Below are 20380 nucleotides of genomic sequence, written 5' to 3'. Positions count from 1 at the left end.
AGAACTGGACTCTGCATCATGACAATGACACAAATTTATCAGCAAATCCACTAAGGACTGGCTAAAAACTAAGAAATTGAGAGTCCTGGAATGGCTAAGTTAAAGCCTACAATGGCCGAGTAAAATCTCACAGCTGAAATAATTTTACGTCGAGGAGTGGGTCAAACTTTCCTCATACCGATGTCCAGGGCTGTAAAATAGCTACAAGAAGCATCTCACTGAAGTTATTTCAGCCAAAGTGGGTAGATTTTAGTGGGTAAGGTGTCCAAACTTTTTTTTTGGGCAGTAAATCCATCCGGCCATACAACTGCAGACCACGTGTAACCACATTAGACCAGGACCTCCACATCCAGCATCTTCACCTCCAAAATTGTCTGAGACCAGCCACCCAGACAGCTGCTGCAACAAACTGTTTGCATAACTAAGGAAATTCTGCTCAAATTGTCACAAACTGTCTCAGGGAAGCTCATCTGCATGCTCGCCATCCTTATTGGCATATACAACAGCGTGTTCCAGTTCCTGCTAATATCGAACTTCGCACAGCCGTTGAAGTTGCCCAACATTCCACAGGCCACAATGAACAACCTGATCAACTCTATTTGAAGATGTGTTGCACTGAATTTTTTCAGTATATTTCAACTCTTTTATTTACTCATCAGTTTAGAGCACCTGCTGTTGTTTTTATTCATCCCAGTTCTTATTTTGTATGCATAGTTGAGTCTCTTAGCTTTGATTGCATGTTGGAAATATGGCTTTTTGGCCACAATTGAATGGAGTCATGAAGGCCATTTCTGGCCAGACTTCTCCAGACACTTAATGGGTATACCTGGGTCCCACTGGTTTCTGTCAGGTTTTGCTGATGGCACTACGGAACATCTTCCAATGTCAAAGAAAAGTAAGCAGGATGTGTCTTTCATCTCCTACATTAGGTTTTCCTGGCCAAACACTGTGTCTGTGGCTGTTTCTTTGTGCTTTTTCAAAATAGCCATCTACACTAGAGGCTACACCCATCTACACCCAATCTTGAAACCCCAATCTGCTTTAAAGTCTCTGCCTGAGAGAGACCTTGATGATGCAGTGCAACCTATATAATATTGTGTCTTCCTGCTATGGTGTATTACACCCTGACATGAAATTGTCTTCCACAAATTTACTTTAGTAGCATGAAATTAATACTAAATTAATGCTCAGTGGCACACGGTATAATTGGTTAAACACCTGACTCCTGCAAAATTCCTGACTTTATGCAATTATGGAGGGTTTTTTTGGTTTTTTTTAAGCATTCTCACTTTACATATTTTTTTCATACCTGTCTAAAACTTTTGCACAACCCCTGGAGGAAAGAAGGGCAGAGCCCCACTCCCCATTTCAAGTTATGCTGATGCAGATGTCGACAGCCCTGACAATGCCTCTCCAGTCAATGCTGCATACATCCCACAGTGCTTCATATTAAATAAGGACTCATCTACACAACTTCCTGAATAAATGCTGAAACTGAGCCAGTTTGCTCCCAGAATTAGATGCAACAGTATGCTTTTCCCCCCGAATTGGATATTGATGGCTGCTACCAGATATTCCTGGACATGTTCATGTATAAACCTTACTTTCACCCTGCTTGCTGCATGTAAAGCCGCATATTGAAAATCAGACTATTGGCCAGTGGAGCTGTTGGTAAATTGTATTATTAAGTGTTCTATTTAGCAGTGGTAAGTAGAGGATAAAACAAAAGAGTGACATAGATGCAAGAGGGGAAAAAGAAGCTGTTTATTAGAGTGAGACCTCAAAACACTTCACTCAAAAGTGTTACAAATGTGCTGCCCATTTTCTTGTGCTCACTCAAACCCAAGAAAGTGTCACGGGTGGTTGAAGATTATATTAATTTAACTTAATTTACCCACCAAGTGCTAGAAACTCAGCATTAGCATTTGATCTCTGGGAAACTCAATGGCAGTTGAAGAAATATTTTTCAAACATTTCAACTGAAACATTAGCGAATACAATATGTCTAGAACTTGATTAATAAGACATTAGTGATCTGAAGTGCATCTACAGCCATCCATTTGAGGAGAAGTCTGCTTGAAGATTTTCTAACTCCATCTTTGACAAAGGTTGCAGAGGGGAGCGGCATACACCACCTTGGTATCCAAACCACTCCATTGCTTGTTTTAGGGCAGAACACCAAATTTTCTTGTGACCTAACAAAAATAAAAAAATATAATAAAAGAAAATATCAATAAACCCCATTCCAGTAATATATATAAAATACACTGTCCGATTAAAAGCAATATTATCTTGTTAAATGAGATAAAACAATTCTTAAAACAATACTAGACTGTCATAAATTCACAGAATGCACAATAACAGAAATGGATGCAAGTGCAGCATAAAAGTGTTTATAAAAAAAAAAGACAAATATACTGATCTGCAAGTAGAATCAAAAATTAATCCAGGCTAAGGTCAGGTGATAGGCAAGCAGCATTAACAGGCAAAACAAGAAAGTGATACCAAACCTAGATGAAGACATAAAAAAAAAATGCACATGGCTAAACAAACACAGAAGTGTGTATTAACATTGGAAGCTGACTTGAATGGAGTCAGGCTTGCAAGGTACTGTACAGGTTGTCAAAACAGTGGGAAATGTCTGCCTGATTGACCTTTCTGGAAGATGGAAGAATTCCCAAACACCCTTGCATCACGGACCTTCACAGGCCACCAGACATTGATGTCCCAAAACATCAATGTGTGGTCCACATGTGTGCCATCTATAGCCCTAGTACATTGTGAAAAGCCCCATCAGTCTCTGAAGCTGTTTATTACATTTTTCTGGTTGTTTCCTGTAGGAACATTTACCAAATTTGTTATACTTATATCTAAATATGCTTTACCAAATGTTGTTATATGAAATATGACTTATCTAGTTAACGTTAGCTTGTTTACAATAGCTTGTAGCATAGTGCACTGACACTAACACACCAAAGCCGTTTCCCATGCAGTGTTTTATTTGGGACGACTTGGTATAATGTTAACTTCACATTAACGGCCACAATTAGCATATTGTTTATCTGTGCATTTACTAAATGAGCACTGTGCTACATCCGAACTGACCCCACTGTAGTTTTTTGTATAATCAATTTCTATTCTGTTCTTAAGTGTCTTCATTCATTTTAAATAAAATTCCTTGTTTTGCTTTGTCATTGAACCTAAGAAAAACTTTGAAAATAACCATAATGACGCAGTCTCCATGCTACAATAATAATCATAAAAGCAAAGTTTTTCACTGTGGGGACACTGTGTCTGTATAAGTACAATTTGCCTGGATTATTTGTGTCCCCTTCAAAAATTGCTCATGAGAAATTTTATATTTATTGTCCTCCCTAGTGTTAAGTTTGTTACTGTTTCTATGTACTGTATACAGTATGTATATATACAATTTTTCTTCTTTAAAATAAAACCTTACTGCAGTGTTTGGTTCAATTAAGCGGTACTGGAGTTCTTTGGCTTTGTCCCATTGTCCAGATGTACAAAGCTGTGCTAGCTCACAGATCTGTTTACCCAAAACATTTGCTAAAGCACACACACCCCCAGCAGCACCTTAAAAAGAAAGAAAAAATAAAAAAGTTAAGATCAGGGCATATCACTTATTGAAAAATAGTTTCCAAATATATGCTTTTAACCTTTGATAGAAAAAGTACTATACTCAGATCTATAATATACTCAGAACTGCTAAATATTAAGTGGGAATCTATCAAGATATACTGTGAAAGAAAAATAATTGATATGCAAGTTGGAACTCTCAAAATATTCACTGTGGTTGAAACATCTGAGAGTACCAATACAAATGCTTCTACAATGCCCAAAAATGTCCAATTAGATCATCATCTTCTTTTGGCTGCTCCCACTAGGGGTTGCCCAGCAGGTCATCCGTCTCCATACTCCCCTGTCCTCTACATCTGCCTCTTTCAAAACAACTACCTGCATGTCTACTATCACCACATCCATAAACCTCCTCCTTGGCCTTTCTCTTTTCCTCCTTCCAGATAGCTCCATCTTCAGGATTCTCCTACTAATATACACCATGTCCCTCCTCTGCACATGTCCAAACCATCTCAATCGTGCCTCCCTCACCTTTTCTCTAAAACGTCCTACATGCGCTGTCCCTCTAATCTTCAGCTCTGCTACCTCCAGCTCCACCTCCTGTCTTTTACTCAATGCCACTGTCTCTAAAAAATACAACATTGCAGGTCTCACCACAGTCCTATAAACTTTCCTTTCACTCTTGCAGATACTCTTCTATCACAAATCACTCCTGCCACTATTCTCCACCCACTCCACCCTGCCTGCACTCTTTTCTTCACTTATCTAGCACACTCGCCATTACTTTGCACTGTTGACCCCAGGTACCTAAACTCCTAAAACCTTCATCACATCTCCCTGCAACTGCACCACTCCACTGCCCTCCCTCTCATTCACACATGTACTCTGTCTTACTCCTACTGACTTTCATTCCCCTTCTCTCCAGCGTGCACCTACAGCTCTCCAGGCTCTTCTCAACCTGCTCCCCACAAATCACAATATCATGTGATTTACTTCAAATAAAAAATAAATATATATAAAGAATATGAATACTAATGCCTTACCTACTGAATAGGCAGCCATAAGGAATCCAGCAGATCCTGCCAACACCTGGAAATCCTGTGATCTTGTTTTGTATACAATCAGACCTATTCTTGTAATCTATCAGTTAATCCCAATGTAAAAAAAATAACAGTTAGGGGCAAAAAATAATGCTAAATAAAATATATGGTTTATAATAATTTGTATATACATGTACCATTACTACCCTTATGTGAGATATATATATATATATATATATATATATATATATATATATATATATATATATATATATATATATATATATATAGTGAGGAAAATAAGTATTTGAACACCCTGCTATTTTGCAAGTTCTCCCACTTAGAAATCATGGAGGGGTCTGAAATTGTCATCGTAGGTGCAGTGAGAGACATAATCAAAAAAAAAAAAATCCAGAAATTACAATATATGATTTTTAAACTATTTATTTGTATAATACAGCTGCAAATAAGTATTTGAACACCTGTCTATCAGCTAGAATTCTGACCCTCAAAGACCTGTTAGTCTGTCTTTAAAATGTCCACCTCCACCACATTTATTATCCTAAATTAGATGCACCTGTTTGAGGTCGTTAGCTGCATGAAGACACCTGTCCACCCCATACAATCAGTAAGAATCCAACTACTAACATGGCCAAGACCAAAGAGCTGTCCAAAAACTCTTCCAGCTCCCCAGCTGTTCCGCTCCCCAGCTGTTTGGCAAACAACTTGTTTTTTGCTACAGCAAAGTATTTCAGGTTTTAGGTCATTAGTTTAGTGAACCTTGTTTTTTTGTGCATTGTTGAGTCACTCAGTCTTGTTCCCATGTGTATATATATATATATATATATATATATATATATATATATATATATATATATATATATATATATATATATACACAACCAGTAGCCCAGCACCTTAACCACTAAGCTACCACTCTCCAAAAGCCACCATGTCTTAGGCTGGGCTACAGTTGACTGCCATGTGAATTTGATGAGAGAATGCCTTGAGTGTTAAATTGTGATAAAATTTTATTTTTTGTTTACTACATAATTCTGTATGTGTTACTACATAGCTCAGATGTCTTTATAATTATTGTAACATGATAGATAGATACACTGGCTAGGTATACACTATACAAACACACATGCCTACACCAGCTTTCACCCACTGCCACAAATATAATCAATCTATCAATCTCTCAATCTCTATCTATCTATCTATCTATCTATCTATCTATCTATCTATCTATCTATCTATCTATCTATCTATCTATCGAAAGTGAGTACACCCCTCACTTCTCAAAGGGGCAATACTATAAAAATGAAACTTGGACATATTTTAGCGTATTTAATGTGCAGTTTGTACAGCAGTATTGATATGCTGTCCTCTGAAAAAATAGCTACAGTACAGCCATTATTGTCAAAATAGCATGCAAGAAAAGCAAATACATCCTAACTGACATACGTCGGATAACCATGAAAAGCCACTATTCATCATATGTATGTTTTGTCTGCTTGACAGGACCACACAAATTTGTGTATCTTCTATCAAAGCTTTTACATTTGGTGTTTCGAGTACAATTGCTATGCTGATGATACTCAGCTGTATATTTCAGCAAAGCCAAATGAGAGAGATCAGCTTAACAATGTTGAGGAGTGTGTAAAGGACATTAGACAGTGGATGCTTGATAACTTTCTTCTGCTCAACTCAGATAAGACGGAAGTACTTTTACTAGGACCACAAGCAGCTAGAAGCAAACTTTCCGATTACGTAGCATCTCAGGATGGTGTTTCTGTTTCAGCGTGTAAAGCAATCAAAAACCTTGGTGTTATTATTGACCCGAGTCTTTCCTTTGAGGCTCATGTGAATAATATTACCAGGATCGCCTTCTTTCACCTTAGAAATATTGCTAAAATTAGAAATATGAGGTCGTTACAGGATGCAGAAAAACTAGTTCATGCTTTTGTTACTTCTAGATTAGACTACTGTAACGCTTTACTGTCTGGGTGTGCGAGTAAGTGCATAAATAAGCTTCAGTTAGTTCAGAATTCAGCAGCAAGGGTCCTCACTAGATCTAGGAAATACGACCACATCACCCCTGTTTAATTAGTCTACACTGGCTCCCAATCAAATCTCACATTGATTATAAAATACTACTACTGACGTATAAAACATAAAGCACTTAACGGTCTCGCACTGCAGTATCTGAGTGAACTTCTGTACCAGTATGATCCTCCACACCTACTTAGATCAAAAGGTGCTGGCTATTTGTTGGTACCTCAAATAATGAAGACTACAGGAGGGGGCAGATCTTTCTCTTATAAAGTCCCACAGATATGGAACAGCCTTCTAATCAGTGTTCGGGTTTAGTCAAGCGTTTTATCAGGAGATTTTCCTTTGGAGCAGATCTGGAGGGATCATGGATATCTAGTGTTTGGTGAACTGGGATATTTGTATGCTGTTGTCCCCTCACTCTTACATGTTCACACAGGTTTGTTGATGGTGGTCAGGTCTGTATTACCTTCTGGTTCTCCCTTTTAGTTATGCTGCAATAGCAAGTCTTGCCAGAGACCCCAACTGCAAAGTGACTAACTTTTACCCAACAATAAGGACACATGATAATCCATATCCTTCTCTCCCTCTCTCTCTCTCTCTCTCTCTCGCTCGAGTTAAACAGCTCCTGAGGTTCCAGTGACCACTGTTCCTGCCCCTCTTCCCTCTGTGGGTCTTCCTATCTCATCCAGGCCTGCCTCTGGATAGTGTTCTCTTCGACTGGAGGCCACTCTGTGCAGCTGGGGATAGTTTCTCATCAATGCCTTGGGTGGTTTCATAAAATTCCGGAGTAAGAACGGGAGCTTTAAGGATGGATTTGAACTGTAGTTAATGTCAACAGTCTGCTACATTGACTCAGGACTACAGTTTGCTTCTGATCATGATCACTGTACCCTGCAACATTGTATATCTGCAATAAATGGACATTCGGTGCAACCCAAATGAGGATGCCATCTCGGGGAGTTTTTCCTTGCCACAGTCGCCACCGGTTTGCTCATCAAGGACAAACTTACTTACATATCAATTTTTTATCACCACATTATCTGTGTAAAGCTTCTTTGAGACAATGTTTATTGTTAAAAGTGCAATACAAATAAAAATTAATTGAATTAAGGCAGTGCAAAATAATGTTGCTCATACAAAATATTAACACTTTGGACACAATTTTGACATGTTCGCTTAGGGTGTACTCTCATTTGTTGCCAGTTATTTGGATGAAAATCGCTGTATGTTGAGTTATTTTTAGAGGACAGTAAATCTGCAGTGCTATACAAACTTTACATTGACTACTCTAAAGTATATACAGATTTTTATTTCTAGTTTTGTCCCTTGAGAACATTCAATAAAATGGTTGCTGCAATGTGAGGGGTGTACTATACAGTATATGTATGTATGTATGTATGTATGTATGTATGTTTGTATAGATCGATAGATCGATCAATTGATAGAAAGCTTAAACTTTCAGGAGATGAAATGTATGGTGATTGGCCTTGCTAGACTAAAACCTTCAAATTTTCCTGAAGAAGTCAGGATAAAAAAAATAAATACAATGTATACTGGGTACGGTCATTGACATTAAATGCATTTCCCTGTGAAGTGGCACACATGTGAATGTAAATTTATTTTTAGCCATTAGGAAAAAAATGGTGGGTTCAAAAAAGTTTAAATATCTGGAAATTAAAGCTATAATTTTGATTTGTCACAGATTTCATATTTGATTCCCGAACCTAAAAGTCATCTAGTTATAGCAAGTTAGTAGTAAGTTAGTAGTAATAGTTAGTAAAGTAAAATCAGTTGTGTCCTTAATTTCATTGGGGCCCTATTCTTTCAAAGGGGACCCATTCATTATAATCATAATTCATAATCAAAATTCAGTCATCTTCAGTAACTTTGTTCCTTGGTTGAAATCATGTGGATATAGAGTTTATCCAAAGAACACTGGAGATGCAACAAGATGGAAATATGCCCTCTAGAAGATACTACTTCATTGCAGGACACCATGAAGACACACAGTCACCCACCTTTTCACACTAGTTCAATTTTGCCAGTTTACCCATCAGCATAGTTTTACAAGTTAAAGAATTTGGCAGGCATACATAAAAAATACAATAAACAGAATTAATAAAAAGTAGCTCTTACATCTCCACCACTATCTTTGATGCCGATTATATTTGGATGCTGGGATAACTGTACCACTGCATCAAGAGGAAGATCCAGAAAAGTGTTGGCTGGCACGTTATACAGAATGATGGGTATTGGACTGGAATCTGCTACCTGAATGGTGGAGTAAAGGGTCAGTTATTAAAACATCAGTACAAGTCAGTCTATCTGCTTTAAAAAATCTCTCATGGTATAGCCTTTTATTTATCTTATTTATAGACTGAGCAGTAGAGGGCCTTGAGCAGTAGAGGGCCTTGAGCAGTAACAGCCTAGTTGTGCTGGGATTTGAACTTTCTTATTAAAATTCCTAAAAACTTCACCAACATGCAAAATCTTTTTTTACATGCATCATTTAAACATATTAGACTATGTTCATGCAGGCTTTATTACTGTAATTATGATAACATACTCAGCAATTTAAATGACTGGATGGTCATATTTATGAACTTGAACAACCTCCTTATGCCCATTTTCCAGAACCACAAATTTCCATGCACATACGCACACACCTTTCCCTCTTCTATTTACAATTTATCCCAGATTTCAAAACAATCTGTACATCCCAGGCACACTGAGTTCTTTGTTGGTTTTAATTAAAATTATTTGATTAGTGACAAATGCAGTTCAGTTGTTTTTTTTTTTGTGTACCAAAAAAAAAAGAAATTAAATTTGACAGAAATAAAATGAAACCAACACTGGGAACCCAAGAGCATCTGATGTAATGTATATTACAATTGATTGTCTAATACAATGAAAATAACTGGCTAATAAAATTATCTAGAATAGCAAGGGTCATGGATGAAATAGTTTATTTAAGTTTTTGACATGATTTTGGAATCTATCTGTTGACAGAATATGGACAAGTAGGCCTGACTTAAATCTTAAATGCCTTTGTGCACAAATCTATTTGGATTTGAGATTAAAAAAAAAAAATAATAATAATAATATAGATCTATAAATATTTAAATGTGTTAACTTGGCACTTTTAATGGCCAGACCTCTAGCATTAACATTATTCTTCACTGTAATCAAGAGCCCCATCCCAAACCCTAAAAAATATAAAATATGTCCACATTACCCTGTCTTATCCACTCTAAATTTGCCCCAACTTTCACATATTCAATCAAGCTTGTTGATGGTGATTGTTCTGGCTCTCCCTTTTAGTCAGTTAGAGTCCCTACTTACTATGTAATCATACATCACTGTGTCATTAATACACAAATCAGGTACTAACAAATGATTTATATGCTAGTTTCAGGGGTTAACATTTTGCCATTGATCAAGACACTCTCTCCCCCCTGGCCCGCCCCCAAATACTTTACATTACATTATATAACTCACCTGTGTATAGTGGTGAATGAGAGCACTGCTATTCATTCTTCCATGATAAAAACATGGTGTCACTACCAACACACAATCAGCACCTGCACTGGCCATACTCTCACTCATTTTGATTGTCTCTCTTGTGGCTAGAGAGAGAACACAAAAAATGTTTGATTCATAATTTCACTGCATAAAGGGATCTGGATTGTTAACATGGAGCAGTCAAACTCAAATCAGCATTTTATTATGACTTTTTACAGTCCACTCTGAAATTATTGGAATGGCAAAGCTTTTTTTTTGCTATGAACTTAAAACATTCGGTTTTCATGTAAAATAGTATAACTCGATAAACATCTAGATGTGCTATGTTTTAATGGCAGTCCTTTGTTGTTTTCACAGTATTTTTTCAGTATGATAATGTGCCTCTCAATGAAATTGGGTGTACATTTCTCTGTTAATTAGCCAACATAGGGTATCTGTAGACTTCTGACCTCAACTTGACATATAATTGATGAAGCCCATTCTAGAAGCAGCCATGCAGTCCCAAGCCAGGACACTGCCGCTGACATGCTTGGCAGTTGAACATAAGTTTCCAGGTAAGCTTGGCTCCAAACAAGAGTAGACATTCAGGGCTATATATATAGAGGCCTGGGTAACTATTGACTGCCACAGGTATTGTTAGCCAACAGGGTATCGGTGCAAACTGGGCTACTGTTGGCCTAAGGAGGAGAAGGAGAGGGGCAAGACATCTACATAGATAGCAGGAAAAGTAGAAGTGTAGGAGAGTGGTGGTTAGGGTGAGTACTTTACACGTTGTTACTATGACTGGTAAAGGGAGAAAGGTATCTTATATGATGAAGCAGAGAAATGTAGATATGTTGTGTGTTCAGGAGACCAAATAAATAGGGAGTAAGGCAAGAAACATTGGAAGTGTCTAAACTGTTCTTTTATAGTGTGACGGAAAGAGAAATGGTGAAGAGGTGATCCTGAAGAAAGAGTACAATAAGAGTGTAGTGGAGGTAAAAAGAGTTTCTCATAAGGTGATGAACGTCAAGCTGGAAGTTGAAGGGGTGATGATAAATTTCATCAGTGCTTATGCTCCACAAGTGGGTTATGAGATAGAGGAGAAGGAGAAATTCTGGAGTGAGATAAATTAAGTAGTGGACAATGTACCTAGGAAGGAAAGACTGTTTTAAAGACTTATTGTTTTAAGGAGAGGAATGTGGAAGGGCAGATGGTGGTAGACTTTGCTAAAAGAATGGAAGCAGAGGAAGGTGCACACAGGTGGACTATGTTCTATGCAGGAGATGCAACCTGAAAGACATTGGAGACTGTAAGGTGTTGGCAGGGGTAGCTAGACAGCATCGGATGGTGGTATGTAGGACGGCTTTATAGGTAAAGAAGAAGAGAAAAGAGTAAAGACCAAAAAAAAAAAAATCCCGAACCATCTAGAGACGTACCAGTGCCATTTGGATCCCGCTACATGTGTGGAGTTTTGACATTGGACCTCCTGGAGTGTTTAAAGGCTCTGGCATGGAGAAGCTGATGCTGGATCTGTGGTGATCACAAATGCTGAGCTTATAAAACTCGGAGCTACTAACCATATAGACTGTATAAGACTGCAGAAAGAACATTACTTATAATCTTATACTCCAGTAATCATGTTAGTTCTCACTCTCCAGTGTTCTGTATTGTTGAAAGATTTATGATCAAACTCTTGATGTCACCCAGATGAGGATGGGTTCCCTTTGAGTCTGGTTCCTCTCAAGGTTTCTTCCTCATAACATCTAAGGGAGTTTTTCCTTGCCACAGTCGCCACGGCTTGCTCATCAGGGACAAATGCACACCATTCACCATCACTGTTGATTTGTGTAAAGCTGCTTTGAGACAATGTCTGTTGTGAAAAGCGCTATACAAATAAACTTGACTTGACTTGACTTGACTTGAGAGGAGAAGGAGAAATTCTGGAGTGAGATAAATTAAGTAGTGGACAATGTACCTAGGAAGGAAAGACTGTTTTAAAGACTTATTGTTTTAAGGAGAGGAATGTGGAAGGGCAGATGGTGGTAGACTTTGCTAAAAGAATGGAAGCAGAGGAAGGTGCACACAGGTGGACTATGTTCTATGCAGGAGATGCAACCTGAAAGACATTGGAGACTGTAAGGTGTTGGCAGGGGTAGCTAGACAGCATCGGATGGTGGTATGTAGGACGGCTTTATAGGTAAAGAAGAAGAGAAAAAGAGTAAAGACCAAAAAAAAAAAAAAAAGAAAAAAATAAGATGGTGGAAACTAAAGGAGGAAGATTGTAGTGTGAGATTCAGGGACGAAGACAGACAGGGGCTTATTGGTGGTGAAAAGGTGTTGGATGATTGGGCAAAAGTGATATCTGCCTGAGCAGCGCCACTGTTCCTACGTGCCTCAAGACAACGACCATCATTCCCGTGCCGAAGAAGTCTACTGTCTCCTGCCTCAATGACTATCGTCCCGTTGCACTCACACCCATCATGATGAAGTGCTTCGAGAGGCTCGTCATGAGGCACATCAAGACCCAACTTCCACTCACACTGGACCCCATGCAGTTCACGTATCGTCCAAACCGCTCCACGGACGATGCTATCTCCACAACCCTTCATCTGGCCCTCAACCACCTAGACAACAAGGACTCTTATGTAAGGATGCTGTTCATCGACTTCAGTTCAGCATTTAACACGATTGTCCCTCAGCATCTGAACACCTCCCTCTGTAACTGGATCCTGGACTTCCTGACTGGGAGACCTCAGTCAGTCCGAATCGGAAACAGCATCTCCAGCACCACCACACTGAACACTGGAGCCCCTCAGGACTGTGTGCTCAGTCCACTGCTGTTAACTCTGCTGACTCACGACTGTGTAGCAATGCACAGCTCGAATCACATCATCAAGTTCGCCGATGACACGACCATGGTGGGTCTCATCAGCAAGAACGACAAGTCAGCATACAGAGAGGAGGTGCAACGGTTAACAGCCTGGTGCGGAGCAAACAACCTGTCTCTGAACGTCGACAAAACTAAAGAGATGGTTGTTGACTTCAGGAGAACACAGAGCGACCATTCTCCACTGATCATCGATGGATCCTCAGTGGAGATAGTCAAGAGCACCAAATTCCTTGGTGTTCACTTGGCGGATAACCTCACCTGGTCACTCAACACCAGCTCCAACGCCAAAAAAGCCCAGCAGCGTCTTTACTTTCTGAGAAGGCTGAGGAAAGCCCATCTTCCTCCCCCCATTCTGACCACGTTCTACAGAGGGACCATTAAGAGCATCCTGAGCAGCTGCATCACTGCCTGGTTTGGGAATTGCACCGTCTCGGATTGCAAGAACCTACAGAGGATAGTGAGGACAGCGGAGAAGATCATCGTAGCCTCTCTTCCCTCTATTATGGACATTTACACCACACGCTGCATCCACAAAGCCAACAGCATTGTGGACGACCACACACACGTCACACACACTTTTCACCCTCCTACCATCAGGGAAGCGCTTCCGAAGCATTCGGGCCGCCACATCCAGACTGTGCAATAGTTTCTTTCCTCAAGCCATCAGGCTCCTCAACAAAGAACTGAAGTGAACTCTCACACACAACTGTGACTGATCTGCACAAACCGGTCTCAACACACATCATACACTTCGCACACCCATCATTCAGTACCACTCACACTAATCGTTACCACAAAAATGTTTACATGCCGTTTTTGCACATCTTCCAGGATTACTGCTATTTGTTCTTTTACACAATATTCTGTCCACATATTTTTGCCACTTTTGACTTTATCTTTGTTGCTGCTATTGGTCTAATTGCACAATATTGTTTACAGTTTTCTGCTACTGTGCACCTTATTTTTTTAGGACGGGTTTACTGGCGGAGCTATTTGTGTTTTGTGTATTTTGTATTGTCCTGCACTGTCTTGTGTTGTCTTTTTGCACTGTTTGCACCAGTTGCACACATGCACTTTATGTGGCGAGGATCTTTCTACTAGTTCTTGGCCCTGTGTTTTTTCTGTTTCTGTGACTATTGTTTTATGTTGCACCTAGGTTCTGGAGAAACGTTGTTTCATTTCACTATGTACTGCATCAGCTATATATGGTTGAAATGACAATAAAAGCTTCTTGACTTGACTTGAGAAAGGAAGACAAAGAGACATGGTAGGCAGAAAGATGAGCAAAGCATGCAAAAATACAAGAAGATGCAACAGCAGGTAAGAGGGGAGAAAAGGATTTATACAGATTGGCTAGGCAGAGGGACCAAGCAGGGAAGGATGTGCTCCAAGTTAGAGAAATAAAGGATAGAGATGGAAATGTGTTGACTAGTAAGGAGAGTGTGTTGAGAAGATGGAGGGAGTATTTTGAGATGCTGATGAATGAGGAAAATAGACAGAGAGAGAGGGTTTAATGAGGTGGAGATGGTGAAGCAGGAAGTGGATAGGATTAGTAAGAAGGAAGTGAGAGCAGGGATTAAGAGGATGAAGAGAGGCAAGTCGGTTGGACCAGATGGCATACTGGTAGAAGCATGGAGATGTTTAGGAGAGACAGTGGACAGTAGAGTTTATACTTACATCTCATTCTGAGAGAAGGTGGTACCAGTCGAGCAGTGCTGTAGGATCTCAGACAGCATGGTGCAGTGCGAGAAGTAATGAGGTCTTTGAGGTAAGAAGGTGCTGGGATATTTTTGCAGGCATGCATCAGTGCTTTGAATCTGATTCGGGCACCTACTGGAAGCCAGTGAAGGGAGTGCAGCAGTGGGGGGGTGAACTTAGGCAGATTGAACACAAGTCATGCAGCTGTGTTTTGGATCATTTTTAGTGGACGAATAGTGTTCAGAGGAAGACCTGCCAGCAGAGAGTTGCAGTAGTCAAGTCTCAAAATGACAAGAGGCTGAACAAACACCTGGGAAGCATGTGTGGACAGAAATAATTGAATCCTTCGGATGTTGGAGAAAAGAAATGGACAAGAATGACCATTTCATGTGAGCAACATGTGAGGAGAAGGACAGTTTATTGTCCATAGTTACCCCAAGGTTGCGAGCAGTGGCTGAGGGGGAGAGCAGAGAGTCATGAAGAGATCTTTACCTAGAGATGAATCACCTGGGATGACCAGCAGTTCTGTTTTGCTGTGGTAGAATAGGTAGAATAGAAAGAGTGATTGAAAAGAGACCAGGCGATGATCAGAAATTTAAAGTGGAGTGGCAGTCATGTCTGTAGCTGGAGTAGGGCGGGTGAAAACCAGGTCCAGGACATTTACTCCCTTGTGTGTTGGAGGGCAGCTGTTAAAAGTCAAGGAGAAGGTATTCAAAAAAGTCAGGAGGCAAGATGACTGAAGTTTGTCAGATGGGAGGTTGAAGTCACCAAGAACTGTTAGAGGGGTGCTATCAGAATGGAAGGAACTGGGGAGTGTGTCCATCTCTTCTAGGATGTCTCCAAGGGGACCAGAAGGGCGGTAGATGACAATGATTAAGAGGTTGGTTAGAGAGGTAACTGAAACTGCATGAAATTCACATGAAGACTTGGTCTGATGAGACAAAGGGAGAGGTGTCTGTTGTCACCATCTCTGTGACAACAGTAAACCCGTACCACCTCGTCTACCAGCAGCTGGTGTAGCAGTGTTTGTGCTTTGGGGATATCCAGGTTTCAGTAAGTGCCAGAAATTCGAAGGCGTAGTGGGAAGCCAAGGCTGTGATAAAGTCAGCTTTTCTTAGAGCAGACTAAAAATTCCAGAGCCCATCTACCACCACTGTTTAAGATTAAGACAACAGATAGATGAGGTTACTGGCAATGTGAGACCATCTGTGTCTGCAAGAGGTGACTCTTACAGACAGACAGACAGACAGGTTTAGAGACAGTGGCAGTGACTAAAAGACAGGAGGTTGAGCTGGAGGTAGCAGAGCTGAAGATGTTGAGATTTTTGTTGGGAGTGACGAGGATAGACAGGATTAGAAATGAGTTTATTTCAGCACATGTAGGACGTTTTGGAGACAAGGTGAGGGAGGCACAATTTAAATGGTTTGCACATGTGCAGAGAAGGGACATGGGGTATATCGGTAGAAGAATGCTGAGGATGGAGCCACCAGAAAAGAGGAAAAGAAAAAGGCCAAGAAGGAGATTAATGGATGTGGTGAGCAAAGACATGCAGGTAGTTGGTCTGAAAGAGGCAGATGTAGAAGACAGGGGGTATGGAGACGGATGATCCACTGTGGTGACTCCTAATGGGAGAAGCCGAAAAAGAAGATGATTTCAGATTTTGGTGCTGATTTGCAACTTGGTGCATCAGTTAAAAAAAAAAAAAAAAAAGAACGGTTTACTGTTGGAAAAAAAAAAAATTCGGTGGCGTTTATTTTTTATATCTGAGTAAATAAAAGACCTCGTGAATAAATGTGTTGAAAGTTTTAATTTTGCCTCTTTTATATTTTTTATTTATTTATATAAAAATGAAAACAATTATTTATTAATCAAATGGTCAAACAGAAATTAAAATAAATTTGCGATAACGTAAACAACACATTAATAATTTTGACAGCCATAATTAATATATTAATACAAAACTAATTAAAAATTTTGTTACCTAATGAATGTATCCATGCTGAATAACCACCATATAGAAGACAAATAAGAAAACGGATGAAGATCAGGTGATTAGGATTGTCTCTATTCTCAGTCATGTTTACATCACTGACTCCTTCTGTGTCATACATGGTAGACCCATACTTGTTGCCTTCTTCCTTGCTCATTATTAGCTTAGTAAACTAGCCTACATCTGTGGTGTGTGAGCTAGGAAATGATACAACAGTCGAAGATTGAAAAAGCCGTGCAATTACAGGAAACAGCACGCAGTAAAATAAAAAAACATTGTGGTACTGTGGTGACGGAACAACAATCCACACAAAAAGGCAGACACTCCGAACGACTGTCAAATGTGTTATGGAAAACCCAAAAGGACATGGCAGAGAGATTGAGCGACAGAGCAGAGCATATAAAAGAAGCTTAGGAAAACAGCAGAGAGAGCGTCTGGCTCCCCACTAAGCAGCAGCAGCGGAGACGATGACAGCACCAGGTAAAACTGTTTCAAAGAAAACAATAATTAATAAGAAAATGCCAACCGCCATGGCAAGACTCGACTCCCGAAAAAAAAAGATTTGGACAAGCCTGTAAAATACTAATAGAATTTAGTATTAACCCTTACCCTAACCCTAAACCCTAACCCTAACCCTAGCCTGTTCAGATGAAACCAAAATTAAACTCTTTGGATGCCATAATACATACCATGTTTGGAGGGCCAATGACACTGCACATCAGTCTAAAAACACCATACCAACAGTGAAGTTTGTAGGTGACAACATCATTGTGTGGGGCTGTTTTTCAGCATACAATGCTGGCAAACTTGATATATTAGAAAGAAGTATGAATGGAAAAATGTATGACATTCTTGATAAAAATGTGCTGCCATCTACCAGGATGATGAAGATGAAACAAGGGTGGACATTTCATTCAAAACACAGCCAAGGAAAACTCTCAATTGGTCTCAAAGAAAGAAAATAAAGCTGCTAGAATGTTCCAGCCAAATCCCTTTAAGATTAAACAACTGATTGTGTAGAAGAATAGGCCAAAATCACACTTGAGCAATGAGTGCAGCTAGTTTCTCCATACAGGAGGCATCTTGATGCTGTCATTACCAACAAAGGCTTTTGTACTAAGTATTAAATACATCATGTTCAATACTTTTTCCCTGTGACATTTCACATTATTACACATAACTTAATGTATGGACTTGTATGGTTTGATTTCTTTATATGTGTGGATTTACATCTGATAAATTTTTTATTTAATAGGTTCACATATGTTCACATATATTAACTATAATTTTATTTTTATATATAAGATTTCTGTATGGGTTTGATTTCTCAACTGTATATAAATTAGGGATGCACCGAAATGAAAATTCTTGGACGAAACCGAAAAAAAGGAAAGCAAGGCCGAAAACCGAAACACCGAAAGAAATAATGGCAATTATTATTAATTATTATTTTTTTCAATTGCATAAATTAATATTAAAGTTTCAAAGAATAAATCAATTACAAATTATGAAAATAATAATTTATAGCACATTGCAACAATGCACAGGATAAAATAAAATTCAAACAATGTCTGTCGTAAACTGATTGCTGAAATATCTGCAGTTATATGCTTATGAACGTGAGTTGCAACAACATTAAACAGCTCAGGTACACACACCTCTGAAAAATGTCGTCTGCTCGGTATGGTATAACGGGGCTCAATGTGCTCGATCAGCCTGCGAAACCTCACATCTTCTACGACAGAGAATGGCTGATTATCTAAGGCAATGAATACCATAATATTTGTGTGTAATGACCTTTGCCTTGACACTATCACTGGGAAACCTCCTGCCTTTTCAAAAACGTCCGCCACAGACGGAGTGCGCGTGCTCGGAGGGGTTTTGCTTTTCTGTGCCGCGTTCCTCTCATATTCAGCATAGCGATCGGGATGTTTGGATTTCAGCTGATAAATTAAACCCGACGTGCAGACGCACCTCCTCTTGAAATTTCGGCATTACATGTTTTGCAAATCGCTATCCGTGGGTCTTTCTCAGATATACTGAAATCCGTCCACACATGTTGCTGCAGGCGCGGCGTCATCACAACAGACTGTTTCGGCCGTGTTGTTTCGGTGATCAAAGTCTTTCGGCCGAAAACCGAAAATGCACTTTTGGGCCATTTTCGGCCGAAAGTTTTCGGTGCATCCCTAATATAAATGGGTGAAAATATTAGATAGAAAATTCATCTATAAGTGGTTGCTAAATCAACATCTAAATGCATCTTACATTCACAGCCAGATCCAGCCATCACTATCTTTGATGTAGGCAAAGTTTCTCTAACTCTTCTTACAATATCTATACGCTCTTCGGTTGTTAGGTATGGATATTCTCCATTAGATCCCTGGACCACAAGACCTGGTAATAAAGTGAGAATTGGGTAAAAGTATTTTTTATTGTCCAAGATTCGGAAATAGTTTTTTTAAGAATAGACTAGATAGCAAAACAAATGCATATTCTGTTAACAAAAATAAACCACATTTTCCAAAATTAAACTAGTTATGTATGCTTACATGTGTTCTGCTAAATAAGAAAATATCATTGTAAATAAATTGTTCTGCTTACCTCTGAAAGGTATACTGCCATATTTTTGTAGATTTTTATCAAGGCTTTGATAATCCACATTTCCATCCTGTGTAAATGGAGTGGCAATGGGAGGATAAATCCCAGCAATGTCAAGCCTTTGACTAGCATGTGTACTTACACTTCTCCATACAGAACCAATTTCTCTTCTGTACACAAGATTAAGAATCTTGGCCAACATTATTTCTTTGCTTTTTCTTGTGGAAACAGAGTGGACAGAGCAAGTCAGCCTAATGTTTGTGTGACAGAAACTGTTTGTAACGCGTAGAGTCAGAGTCAAGGGATAGCTCGCTAAGTCCAGTTATCATATAAGCACAGACAGGTTTCCCAAAATGCCGCTCTGCTCTTAAAGGAGCCACAACACATTTGAACCGTTACATGTTCCTGTCAGGGGACGTGCACTTTGATCTTTAAATATTGACAGATATGGAAGGAAGAAGGGAAAATAGTTAAACAAATGTAGAAGTGTAAAAAACACATTTTAAAAAGTTTTAAATTATTTTGTTTACCCTACATTTTTTTTATCACGCACGAGTCTAAGCATTTTTGTGTTCCCCATATATTTAAATTAAATAAAAATAATTAATTTCTCTGGAATTTGTATGACCTGAAAGCATTCACTGACATATAATAAGCATTTTGTGTGCAGTGCAACTCTTTAATAATTAAACAGAAAGTTTGGACATTGGATTGTTCTTTTTCTTGTGTGTGATTTATTTTTTTTCCAGGGAAGGAAGTATGTGACTGGCCAACATACTGTAATGATTGTTAGAAAAGGCTAAATATTTACAAACCCATCCTAACTTCATAAAATTCTGATTATTGTTCAAATAAAATTTTAAAGTGGAACACATATTGCTGGTAAGTTTCTTGCTTTTCTAGTGCCTATTTCTATTCCCACCATTTTTGTCGAATCAATGGCATTTATAATTGATAGTTTGCGAGTTCCGCATCTATTTCTTTAAAGGTCCATAATCTTCATGAGGT

The 20380-nt window shown here is 39.0% G+C and overlaps 2 protein-coding genes across 4 annotated transcripts in view; both read right to left on the bottom strand.

Annotated features, from left to right (window-relative positions):
* The window catches only part of filip1l (filamin A interacting protein 1-like), a 52842-nt gene extending 43883 nt beyond the window's left edge, over positions 1-8959 (bottom strand). For all 3 annotated transcript variants that reach the window (XM_046840159.1, XM_046840157.1, XM_046840158.1), the window contains exon 1: positions 8829-8959. The gene's annotated coding sequence lies outside the window, so the exon portion shown is untranslated. The remainder of the gene's footprint in view (positions 1-8828) is intronic.
* hoga1 (4-hydroxy-2-oxoglutarate aldolase 1) lies at positions 1743-19723 on the bottom strand. The gene is given in 8 exon segments (XM_046840162.1): positions 1743-2174; positions 2177-2195; positions 3458-3591; positions 4638-4734; positions 8829-8963; positions 10191-10318; positions 19040-19168; positions 19376-19723. Coding segments are annotated over 8 exon segments (969 nt in total). The 5' UTR covers positions 19575-19723; the 3' UTR covers positions 1743-2046.
* Positions 19724-20380: the final 657 nt, after the last annotated feature.

This window comes from Silurus meridionalis, chromosome 26 (assembly GCF_014805685.1).
Source record: "Silurus meridionalis isolate SWU-2019-XX chromosome 26, ASM1480568v1, whole genome shotgun sequence".
Lineage (NCBI taxonomy): Eukaryota > Metazoa > Chordata > Actinopteri > Siluriformes > Siluridae > Silurus > Silurus meridionalis.
Note: the sequence above shows the minus strand (reverse complement) of the source record. Positions and strands in the feature narration are given on the sequence as shown.